Raw genomic sequence first — 13,770 nt, forward strand, 5'->3', positions numbered from 1 at the left:
AGATCTAAAACATAAAAAAAATAATACAAAATATAAATCTTTTATGGAAAATAAAACCTAATTTATCTGTTGCTAACCTGCATAATCTTGAAAACAAATAATACGTAAAAGTTGAATTTTTATTTTTAAATAAAAAATGTTTAGCTTAATTATAAAAATAAAATCAAAATATAAGGTTTTTTTTGGATTTTTTTAATCATTGTTTTGTACTTTTTAGATAGATTATTGTGAGAAAAATAGATTATTTTATGTTTTTTCTGAATAAACATGACAAGTTTGCATGTAAAAGATAAATTAGTGTACATTTGAATTTATTACACATCTTTTATGGCATGGACCAACAAATACTTTTTCACTACTTTAGAAACCTAGTGGACCCTAAGTATGTCTCAGTGGTTGCCCCACCTCAACTTACAGTCTCTAAAAATGTTAACAAGTTACCCTTCTAGTAATAGTAATGGACACATTTGGTCCTTTTGTCCTTATTAACTACTTATGATTTACATCTGACTTGCATAAATCCTATCTAACCGATTCTTTTTCCTGACCCCCATTCAGTGATGAATGTGACTGAAAATTTATCGTTACAAGTTACAAAAACAAGAACTATGTATGACTATAAAATCTATCTTCACATATTAATTTAAAAAGGAAAAACAATATGTGTAAACTACAAAAATACGATTATAGTGTATGTTTAAACGTCACACTTATAATGACATGTCTTGCTCTATTACCATACTATATGACATTGTTTTATATCAGTCACGATCATATCAATATACAACCAAAATATTTGTCGTGTTTCATTTTCTCTAATGGCTTTTTCTATTAAATAACATTAAATAGTAGCTTGCAAATACGTATATTGATTTATGGATATAGGAATTATTTATTTTGTCTTCGTTGAATAGTCTGTAATTATTTAACAAACAGTTGGGATATTTTTCTAACTTATACAGATAAATGTTTGAATAAAATTTAACAAATGGTTGATTTTGAGTTTCAAAACAAAAAAAGTAAACACAAAAAAATTGTGACGTTATATGTACGCGCTTAATCCGAGAGTGGGCTTAATGTATCCCTTTCTTTCCTGCTGACAAGAAGGAAAAACAGTTTGGGATGTCAAACAAACTCCTCACTTCTAGTTTGAAGTAACACTGAATTACAAAGTAGTCCCTCTACTTTCAAAGCAATGACAAATAAAACCATATAGTCATTTTATTTTAAACTAAATCATTTCATCATCAACTTATAAGTTGTAAGCGAGTATATTTGAAACTAAGCCCTAGAATATTCAATTATGGAAAATAATTAGGGTTTGGTTGTAACCTACAAACCTTAAACTTCAAACATTGTTTGATATAAACAAACATGTATCAAACTAAACATAACATTAAAGTACAAATTTAAAATGTATAATTATGTAAAATAATTATGAACTCGTATGAATGGTTTATATTTCTTAAAGTTTATATTTTTGTGAACACCATTAAAGTAGAAAGTCATTAAGAAGTCTTTGAAAATTGTAAGCCAACTAAACCCAACCAATTAACTCTAGTTAAATTTTGTCTTACCCTAGTCAAATCAAGCAAAACAATTATCCTTAATCTCAAAATCTTAATCATATTTTGGAGCTTTTTGTTCTTATTAGTTAAAAAGACTTGTTGCCTTGCTTTTAGAGCTCTCACATTTGACTTCCACCTTAGCACTCACTCTTTTTCTCTCTCTCACGCGATATTTTCAAATTCTCACGATATTTTAAATACGCTCTTACCTTCCATGAAATTGAAATCTGCTCAGCTGATGACAGAGAATAAGTAAAATGTTATTTTAATAAATAAATATATAAATAAATAAAAGGGTATTTAAAACCAGTTTAAAAAGGGAAAAAGGATTGCTTCCTTTAAGATCTTTGTTGTTATGCTGGCTTCTGAAGATACAACTGAGTTTCTTCAGATCCGAAGAAAAAGGTAAGAAGGAAAATACAATTTTAAATCTTTTTTTAACCCAAAAACAACCAGATAAAATTAATTTACACACACAGTGTGTGTAAGAGTTGTACTAGTAATACAATATTATATGTGTATATATATACACATAGAGAAAGAGAGAGAGAAAGAGAGAGATATCTGTGTATAAAGCTTGGACTTTTTGTAGTGATCCAAAAGAGAGTCCTAGAGAGAGAAGAAAAGAGAAAAGAGGAGAGAGAAAAGCATTGAATGGATCTTTTTCTTGTGAAATCTTTGTTGTGGGTTTGAATGCATGAGTGTGTGGGTTTTTTCTTTAGTGGGGATGTTGATGATGGACTTGTTCTTGACTCTGGTGAATATTCTATCAAGATATTGACCAGGAAAAGAGCAAGAAATCGGTTAATTCATGTGGGTTTTCCCCCTTTTTCGTCTCTGAATTAGTCTTGTATTTATCTTTCGATTTTTGGATAAAAAGTTTTGATCTTTGAAGTCGAGAAAGAATAGGGTTTATGAGATTCAAGATTTTGTTTGAAAGTATCAAAATTCGGTGATTTCGGGAAGACAATGAGAGTCTACTCTGAAGATTATTAGTTCTATTATTCAGGCTCTGTTCATGCAAGTTTTTAGGGCTTATCCACGGATTCTTTGGATTTATCTGAAGATTTTTGAGGTAAACAAAGACAAAGATATTATCTTTTAATCGAATATGAATTTATTGTCTTCTTGATTGTATGTTGTTTGATTAATCTCTTTTAATGTTTATGGTATTTGATTACAGCATTTACTCTGAAAGGGGTTATAACATCATATGAACTGAAGCGTTGTTTGGGGAATTTATAGAAAGCTTGATTGAAAACAAGAAAAAAAAAATGATTACTTTCATGGATTCAAAAGAGAAATTGAAAGAAACTGAGAGATGCTTAGATTCTCAGTTATGGCATGCGTGCGCCGGAAGCATGATTCAAATGCCGGCGGTGAACTCGAAAGTGTTTTATTTTCCTCAAGGCCACGCCGAACATGCCACCGGAAATGTCGAATTCCGGGAGAGAAACAGTCAGTCGAGGGTTCCGGCGTGGATCCCATGTCGAGTTTCTTCTGTTAAATTCATGGCGGATGTGGATACCGATGAAGTTTATGCAAAAATCAGGTTGATTCCGGTGAGTGGTTCCGGCGAATTCAGTTCTTTTGATGATGAAGATACGAGTTCTCAGAACGGCGGAGGATCATCGGAGGGCCAAGTTAAACCGTCGTCGTTTGCAAAGACATTGACACAATCCGACGCCAATAACGGCGGCGGGTTTTCCGTTCCAAGGTATTGCGCCGAAACGATATTCCCACGGTTAGATTACTCAGCGGACCCACCGGTGCAAACCATTCTCGCTAAAGATGTTCACGGCGACACATGGAAATTCCGGCACATCTACCGAGGAACTCCACGGCGGCATTTACTCACCACCGGATGGAGCACATTCGTAAACCATAAGAAACTTGTCGCCGGAGACTCCATTGTTTTTCTTCGAGCTGAAAACGGTGAACTCTGTGTTGGAATCCGACGAGCCAAGAGGGGAATCGGCGGTGGACAGGAAATCTCCTCCGGGTGGAATCCGGCAGGCGGCAACTCTGTTGTTCCGTATGGTGGATACTCGCCGGTGATGAGAAACGGAACCGGAAACGGAAGTGGGAATCCGTTTGGGAAGGTGAAAGTGGAAGCCGATTGTGTAATCCAAGCTGTAAAACAAGCAACCACCGGAAACCCATTTGAGATCGTCTTCTACCCAAGAGCAAGTACGCCGGAGTTTTGTGTAAAAGCTTCCCTCGTGAAGAACGCAATGCAGATCCGGTGGTCTCCGGGGATGAGATTCAAGATGCCATTTGAAACAGAAGATTCTTCAAGAATCAGTTGGTTTATGGGAACAATTTCTTCAATCCAGGTTTCTGATCCGATTCGGTGGCCCGATTCTCCATGGAGACTTTTACAGGTATCAATCACATCATTAATTACATAAATCACCAATAACTTTTAATTCATTGTTAAAAAGTTGATTGAAGTTGTGAATTTTAAATTTAGGTGACATGGGATGAGCCGGATTTACTTCAAAATGTGAAACGAGTGAATCCATGGCTGGTGGAATTGGTATCAACAATGCCGGCAACCATTCATATGTCACCATTTTCACCACCTAGAAAGAAATGTAGACCTACCCAACACCCGGATTTTCCCCTCGATCCGCAAATCCCGATTCCCGCGCTTTGTGGGCCCCACTCGCACCTATTTGGCGGGCCAACAACCGGCCCGTTCGGTTACCACCTCCCGGATAATTTGAACCCTCATCATCCTGCTAGCATGCAGGGAGCCAGGCACACGCGTTATGGTTTATCTCTCTCAGATATCCAACTCAATAACAAACTAAACTCGGGGTTTTTCCCAACCACAAAACCGCTAATCAACCCGTTTCCAAACAAACCTACTGGGCTGGGATCTGGATCCGAGCCCGTTTCGTGTCTGTTAACCATCGGGAACTCAATTTCAGGCTCGAAAGAGCCTGAAACCCCTAAAAAGTCTCGGTTTTTACTCTTTGGTCAACCGATTTTAACTGAGCAACAGATCTCCCAAAGTGGGCCCGGGTCAGGGCCAGGGTCTAGCTCAGGCCTTTCGCCGGGACAAAACCTGGAGAATGACCTGAACATGGAGACAGGTCATTGCAAGGTTTTTATGGAGTCAGAAGACGTGGGTCGAACCCTCGACCTCTCTTTGCTCGATTCGTATGAAGAATTATGTCAAAAATTGGGTAATATGTTTAAAACCGGAAGCTCTATAATTATGAACCGTGTTCATTATTGGGATGTCAAAGGAACCCTAAAACATATAGGAGACGAACCATTTGGGTGAGATTATGAATTTGTTTTCCCAATTTCTCTTTATTTTGTATAATTTTAGTGTTAAAAATCTTACCTTTTTTGTGTGTTTTGTAGTGAGTTTATGAAGACAGCAAGAAGGCTAACGATTGTAACGGATTCAAGCAATGGAAAATAACCACGGCTATAATGATTTGATGGTTTTTTTTTTTTTTGGAATTTTAAAGAATGTATAGTGATTAATTTCCTTTTTGTTAAGACATATGTTTTTGGTTAAATTTGGTTAAATTTGTGGGTATTGAATTCCCTAAATTAAAATGAAACTTATTACTCCTGCAAAGATTTTGTTGTTGGAGTTTTGTTAAGTGTTTGTGGATATTTTTGAACAGTTTTTATTGTAGGTGTACATTAATATTTTATGACGTGTGTTAAAAAAGTCACTATTAGAAGCAGCAAAAGTTGTTGAGGACAAAATTTAAATAAAAAGTAGGAATTTCGTGCACGCTTGGGAAAAGCAGGAAAAAGCCAAAAAAAGAATTTGATGTTAATAAATAAATAAATGGTCAGAGAAATAGACCAATGATCAAGGATTAGGTTCTATCTTAAGTTCCTTTAAAAAAAACCATTTATTTGGTTTTTTATCGGCCGTTCAAACAAAAAAAATTGGTTTTTTATAATAATATTATAGATAACACCTTTTAAATTTAGTTTATGGTCATGTGTAAAACAATATTTATAATATAAAACTAGACATTTTTAACAAAATAATTAACCTTACAAGACTTTATGTGTGGAATTATAAGATCATTGTTTAATACTTGATTACTTTGACCTATGAAAAGGTCAAATATGGGTGTTAATCATACTGTGAGGCGAACAACATGATTTTTCAAAATAAACATTAAAATCTATATTGTTCATTACAAACACCTTCAACTTGGTGCTCATAAATAAAACTATCATGCAATATAATGTAAGGATTGAAATTCATAAACACAGTCAGAAATAAAAGGTAAACCATATCATCTAAACTGCTCACGTTAGCCCCTCACCTCCATAAGACCCATGTGGGAGGTCACTCACATAACAACAACAATATTTTCGGTTTACTTGTGTTCGAATACAGGATCTCTATGTGAAATTCTACACATCAACTGTTACATATGGTTGGCAATTAGCTAACATAGTTTCAAAAGCAATGGATATTCTTGAATATGAACCATGAAATAGGTTTTTGCAATGAGCTACTTATAGATAACATGAACGATTATATATCAAGAAAAATAATCAAGTGTGAATTAGACAAAAACAGGAAAAACCAAGTATAAAGGGGTGAAATGACAATAAGTGAAAAGTAAAAGGGGTGTAGAAGAATAAGTAAAAAGCAAAGGTCACATGGTAGACCAAATATTGTTCCAAACATTGAATGAATGTCCCATTGAAGTGCCGCAAGAGTTGGCCTTGTTTTAATTCCCTATTACTATATTACAATTTAACCCCTCAATCTCTGTAATTAATTAAATCTAATATTAATTAATTTATACTACATAGAGCATTGGGATTAACACAAATATTCAATTTCTTTCCTCAATTTCTGAACTTCACAAAACACTAAGTCAACAAAAAGCTGGAAACAAGAAGAAACTCTATTTTTTCTTGTATTAAACACATCATTTACAAAGACAAAACCTTAGAAAAATTAATGTTTAAAAAATGAGTCTTCTTATCATCTATTTGTTAAATAAACAAAAAATACTTAGGTATTATATTTGAAAATTGTTAAGTATAAAACAAATAATAAACTTTTTTTTATCATTTATGTACAAAAAGAATACACTTCTAATAACATATGATTTGATAGAAGATGAGTATTTGTATGGTGGGAATAATATAATGAGCACACGTGAAGATGAAAAAGAAGGACAAGAACAATAATAGTCTCACGTGTGGGACGCGTCACCATACGTCATCCAAGTAACAGAGGAGTGTGTTGCGCCGTTTTGATGATCGGGCTGTTTTTTTCTCCTTTGACCATGCTCATTTGCTATTCCCATTTTCATTTTATATATATATATATATATATATATATATATATATATATATATATATATATATATATATATATATATATATATATATATGGGGATAGGGAATATACATTATAGCCCCACCTAAGCTTAGATAATAAACCTCTAAAATATATCGTTTTAACTTGCTAAATATACCCGATTTGGTTTCACTTGGTAAATATATCATCCTCCATAACATTTCTTTCTTTCATTATCGTTTTATCATATATATTTTCTTTCCTACATTAGCATTTATTACTTCACCCAAGTGAACATTACTAAACCCTAAACCTAAACCCTATTGTGTCGATCTTGAATTTACATCTTGAAGTATTAATCATGAATCCATTAACCATAACTTTATATAGTAAAACAATGTATTTTCAAGAGGTTTAGTACCTAAGCTTAGGTGGGGCTGTAATGTATATTTCATTTTCCCTATATATATATATATATATATATATATATATATATATATATATATATATATATATATATATATATATATATATATATAGAGAGAGAGAGAGAGAGAGAGAGAGAGGTAAGTTCAATTGAGAAAATAAAAAGGGTTGAGAATGGGGGAATCATTCTCAGCCACACATTTATTTTGCCGCAAAACATTTAGGCGTACGTCGGAAATGGATAACAGATAAACATGTGTTTTCCAACCAAACATGTTTCCTTAAACTATGCTAATCATTACCTTAATATACACAAAAACATACTTTTTTCGTTTTTTATTTTATTTTTAGAAAGCCTTTATTATCGAAAAATTATTTTAAATATATCAAAATTCATAATTTTTTATTCTCTATAAATAGATATCCATATTTATATACTTTTAAGATAAAATAAATTTTTTTAGAGTTTCAGCTCTCGTATTCATAAGTGAATAAAAAAATCTATCAGATTTTTATTACAGTATATTTGTTATTCACTTATGAATAAAACGTATGCGTAACTTTTTTATAGTTTAAGTATCGTTCATATATGAATATGACATGCAATAAAGTTTTCTTACTTAAAATATATTTTTTGCATCATCTTTCATCATATATTATATTTATATATAAATAAAACGTGCTTTAGTTGTCGTCATATTTTACATTCATATATGAATAAAACATTTATCATATTTTTGTTACAGTTAATTTGTTATTCATATATGAATAAATAGTATAAATGATACTTCAATTGTAAAAAAAGTTAATTATATATTTTTATCTATAAGTGAATAACGGATGTACTGTAACAAAAATCTGATACATTTTTATTCACTTATGAATAACGATAGCTGAAAATATATATAAAAAAATATATATTTTATCTTAAAAGTATATCAATATGAATGTCTATTTGTAGAGAAGAAAAAGTAATGAATTTTGGTATATTTAAAATCATTTTTCGATATAAATAACTTCTTAAAAATAATAAAAAAAACTATCTTTTTGTATATATATTAAGGTAATGATTAGCATAGTTAAAAGAAACATGTTTTGTTCTAAACACATGTGTATTCCTTATCCATTTCGGCTGGTACAACAAAGGATTTTGCGGCAAAAATAAATGAGTGGCTGAGAACGATTCCCCTATTCGCAACATTTTTTATTTCTCAACTGAACTTACCTATATATATATATATATATATATATATATATATATATATATATATATATATATATATAATGGTTTAGGTTCTACGGAAAACAAAAAACCTAAAAAAAACCCTAAAAATCATAAAAATGCATAAAAAAATACGTAGAGATCACAAAACTTTTCTTTTAATTTTTTTATGAAAAAATCACAGGTTTTTAAATAAATTCGCTGATTTTTTTTTTAAAAAAATTGAGTTTTTAATTTTTTTAGCGAATTTTTTAAAAAACCTGCGATTTTTTTATAAAAAAATTTTAAATTTTTTTTGTAATGTCTAAGTATTTTTTTTATGCATTTTTATGATTTTTAGGGTTTTTTTGTTTTCCAAATAACCCTTCCCTATATATATATATATATATATATATATATATATATATATATATATATATATATATATATATATGAGCGTACAATCGAAAACATTTGTTATCATGAGAACATTTGAAAATTTTGGACCACATAATTTTTTTAATTAAAATTATAAGATAATATACATATAAATCAAGAATAGTTACAAACAATTAAAAACCTACTAACTAACACAACTCATCACCCAACCAACACCACCCAGCACCACCACCCGCTACCACCACCCATCACTAACCACCACCACCAACCACCACCCACCACCCATCACTACCCACCACCACCACCCGCCACCACCATCACCACCCACCACTATCACCACCCAACCACCACCACCCATCACCACCGCTTGCCACCACCACCCACAACCACTACCTACCACCCATCACCACCACCCGCCACCACCACCTACCACCACCACCCATCACTACCCACCACCACCAACCACTACCCACCACCACCACCACCCATCACTACCCACCACCCACCACCAACAACAACAACAACAACCACTACCTGTCACCACCACCACCACCCATCACTACACACCACCCACCACTAATAACAACCACTACCTACCACCCATAAATACCCACCACCAACAACCACCAGCCATCACTACCCACCACTCGCCACCACCTACCACCCACCCACCACAACCACCACCCACCACCTGCCACTGCCCGCACCACCACTAATAACCACTACCTACCACCCATCACCACCACCTATATCTACCCATCACCACCAACCACCCACCACTACCACCACTACCAACCACCACCCATCACTACCCACCACCACCAACCACCACCCACCACCCATCACTACCCACCATCACCCACCACCACCACCCACCCAACACCACCCGCCACCACCACCCACACTCACCCACCACCCATCACTATCACCACCACTTGCTACCACCCACCGTCTTATCACCATACACCACCACCACCCATCACCACCACCCCGCCTTTACCACCCGCCTTTACCACCCCCACCCCCACCTACAAAGATTTGTTATTGTGTTTTTGATTCATTAGTTTTTCTCGTGTATATAATCACATGTGATTATATGTATCGAGTCACATGTGATTATATGTATCGAATCATATATGATTTATATGTTATTAAATATATATAATCACATATGATTAAATACACGTGAAAAACTAGTGAATCGAGAATGCAAAAATGAATATTGTTCACATAAATCATATGTGATTCGACACATATAATTACATGTGATTATATGTATTTACTAAAATATTATTTACATGGGTTGTATTTATTTTTGTGTTTTCGATTTAATAATTGGCATCGTTTATTAAATCACATGTGATTATATGTATTTATTATTTAATCACATATGATTTACATGGACAATATTTGTTTTCACGTGTTGATGCAATAGTTGTTCTTGTGTATTTAATCATATGTGATTATATTTATTTAATCACATATGATTCGTATGGAAAATATTTATTCTTGCGTCGATTCAATAATTGTTCTAATATATTTAATCACATGTGATTATATGTATTTAATCACATATGATTTATATGGACAAGATTCATTATTTCCTTCTCAATTCAATAGCTGTACTCATGTACTTAATCACATGTGATTATGTGTATCAAATCGCATATGATTTTTATTGATAATATTCATGATTCAATATTTTTCTTATGTATTTAATCATATGTGATTTTATGTATTAATCACATATGATTAATGTGGAAAAAGAAAAACTATTTAATCAAAAATGCGAAAATGAATCTTGTGTACAGAAATCATATGTGACCAAATGTACAAGAACAACTATTAAACAAGAATGTGAAAATGAATAGTGTCCATATAAGTCATATCTAAATAGATACATATAATCTCATGTAATTAAGCACATAAGAACAACAACTAAATAGAGAACATAGAAATAAATATTTTCCACATAAATCATATGTGATTAGATACATATAATCACTTGTGATTATATGCATTTAATCACATATGATATATGTGGACAATATTTATCTTTGTGTTCTCGATTCAATAGTTGTTCTTGTGTATATAATCATATTTGATTATATGTATCTAATCACATATGATTTATATACACATCATTATTTTTTGTCCGTATAAATCATATGTGACTAGATACATATAATCACATATGATTACAGTGGACAAAGAACAATTATTGAATCGAGAATGTGACATTGAATCTAATCCACATAAATCATATATGATTGGATACATATAATCACATATGATTATATGTATTTAATCAGATATGATTTATGTAGACAATATTTATTTTTGCGGTTTTGGCTGAATAATTGCTTTTGTGTAATTAATCACATGTGATTATATGTATATAATCACATATGATATGAGGTGGACAAGATTTATTTTTTCCTTCTCGATTCAGTAGTTATGCTCATGTACTTAATCACATACGATTATACATATAATCACATGTGATAAAATACATGAGAGCAACTATTGAATCGACAAAGCAAAAATGAATTATGTCCACATAAATCATATGTGATTAGATTCATATAATCACATGTGATTATATGTATTTAACCACATATGATTAATTAGGATAAATATTTGTTTTTGCGTTCTTGGTTCAATATTTGTTATCATATATATAATTGCATGTGATTGTATGTATCTAATCACATATGATTTAAATAGACAAGATTTGTTTTTTCCAAATAAAATCATATGTGATTAGAAACATATAATCACATCTGATTAAATGTATTTAATCACATATGATTAAAGTTGAATAAAAAACGATTATTGAATCGAGAACACGAAAAGAATCTTAGCCACATAAATTATATGTGATTAGATATACATAATAACATGTTATTAGGGTATCTGTGAACAATAACATAAAACAAGTAATGCCTACATAATATGAGAGTTAGTACTCACCTCCTTGATCTTGAAAATTAGCTAGCATGAGCAAGATGGATCATTTCCTTTCCGAGAACCTACACAAAAATTATAACATTATTTAGTTTGTGTTTGTTGTATTAATCTTATAAAACTTATGTATATATTTCCTTATTTTCTCTTTGATTGTAGTCCTCTGTTTGGGATATGTTTTCTTACCTTTCAAGCCATTTTTAAATTTTGATAAAATTATAGTGGTAAATGTCCCTCTTTTATCTTTTCGGAATTATAAAGATCTCATTCTAATGATTTTTGGATTATTTTATATTAAATTTACAAGTTGGTAACTTTTAGATGTCGTTTTTTGGACCACTCAACACTCTTGGAATAAACTATATCAATCTACTAAGAATTACATCAGTCCCTTTATATGTTGGAAACTATACATCCATATCTAACTATAGGCTTTGGAATTTTGGCATTTGGAGTTCTGATGAATTTATTATGATTTTTTTTAAAACGGTGCATGAAATCTGTGACAACATGGACCAGCCTGAGAAGATTGCCAATTTTACCCCTCAAGGAGTTGGAATTTCGAAATGTGATTCAAAGTTTGAAGAAAGTAGACACACTAAGATTTCCAGAAAACTAAGTCTCATGATTTTTAGATGTTCATATTGACTTGCACGGATTTTAGAAGTTGGATCACAGATTTGGGAAAATTGATCATAATATCTTCTAAATCATTTTTGGTGTTCTATTAAGGAATTAATGGTTAAGCCTTAAGTTTATCACTTTTAACATGATTGTTGGTTACTTATTAGGATATAGAGATGTGAAATTCAATTTAACCTAAGGGCCTTAATGTTTAACTTATTGAGGGTTCAAAGTTAAGGATTTTCAAATAAAATGTCACTTTCATACTTATTAGTGTTAAGTTGCCAACTTAACCCATTAAGCTCTTTAGGTCACCTCTTTCAAGTCCTACACGGAGGCAAATTAAAAAAAGATATCAAAATATGTTTGGGGAAACTATGCAAGAATATAAAATCCAGTTTATAATCTCAACAACCAAACATTCAAGTTGTTGAATAAGTTTGGGGAAATGAAGTCTAATAAAAAAAACAGAGGCAAATTAAACAGAGACATCAAAATGATGTTGTTTCAGCCAAAAAACCATCAACAAGCACCTACAGACTGCAACAATAAATACACCACCTTATTCTTGATTTATTTGTGGAGGTTTTTTCATTGAGGCATTTCATCGAACACTTGGTGTTCAAAAAATCTCTAAGCTATCACAATGTGTATGAGATTATATGAAACAAGATAGAAGTTAATTACCCCAAATGAAAGAATAATGAAGCAACAATAACAACAAGAATCACTAATCATCCAACAAGTATGTATTTGACGTCATTCAGAACTCATAAGAACAAATATGTGTAAGGAATAGAGGACAATTACCAAATATATTTGATGCCTGCTCCAAAATAAGGAACCAAAAGATAATTGAGATCTGAAACCCTCAGTGCAGGATGTATGCTAATAATCTGAGCACCATGGACTTTGGCTGTTGCCCTAAGAAAATAAACAAACAATCAAAAACCGCAAACACAAACCATCAAATCCTTGATATGCTGATTCGATCCAGAAAATTATCAGGTTATAAGAGCTACATTACATGAAGTACATATATAGAAGGAATAAGAACACAGAAAATGAAGAGAATTGGGTTGTAAAATAGAAACCTGAAGGCAGGGAGGAAGCTCCGACTGATAAAGCGGAATGATCTTTATATATAAGCTTAGGTACCTAACTTCATCAAACTACGTCATTTTGCATTAAATTTTCATTGCAATCATCCAAATTTCTTAAACTTCATCCCTAAACTTGATTCACTTCAAAAAAATTTGGAAATTCATCATTATATT

General features: G+C 32.0%; 1 protein-coding gene across 1 annotated transcript; it reads left to right on the top strand.

Moving 5' to 3' along the window:
• The first annotated feature begins 1,914 nt into the window (after positions 1-1,914).
• On the top strand, positions 1,915-5,169 carry LOC145057970 (auxin response factor 18-like). The gene is made up of 4 exons (XM_079005883.1): positions 1,915-2,643; positions 2,752-3,952; positions 4,042-4,859; positions 4,947-5,169. Exons 2-4 carry the CDS (start codon positions 2,843-2,845, stop codon positions 5,005-5,007), a joined length of 1,989 nt encoding a protein of 662 aa, XP_078862009.1. The 5' UTR covers positions 1,915-2,643; positions 2,752-2,842; the 3' UTR covers positions 5,008-5,169.
• Positions 5,170-13,770: the final 8,601 nt, after the last annotated feature.

This window comes from Lactuca serriola, chromosome 6 (assembly GCF_051521515.1).
Source record: "Lactuca serriola cultivar US96UC23 chromosome 6, Lser_US96UC23_V15, whole genome shotgun sequence".
NCBI lineage: Eukaryota > Viridiplantae > Streptophyta > Magnoliopsida > Asterales > Asteraceae > Lactuca > Lactuca serriola.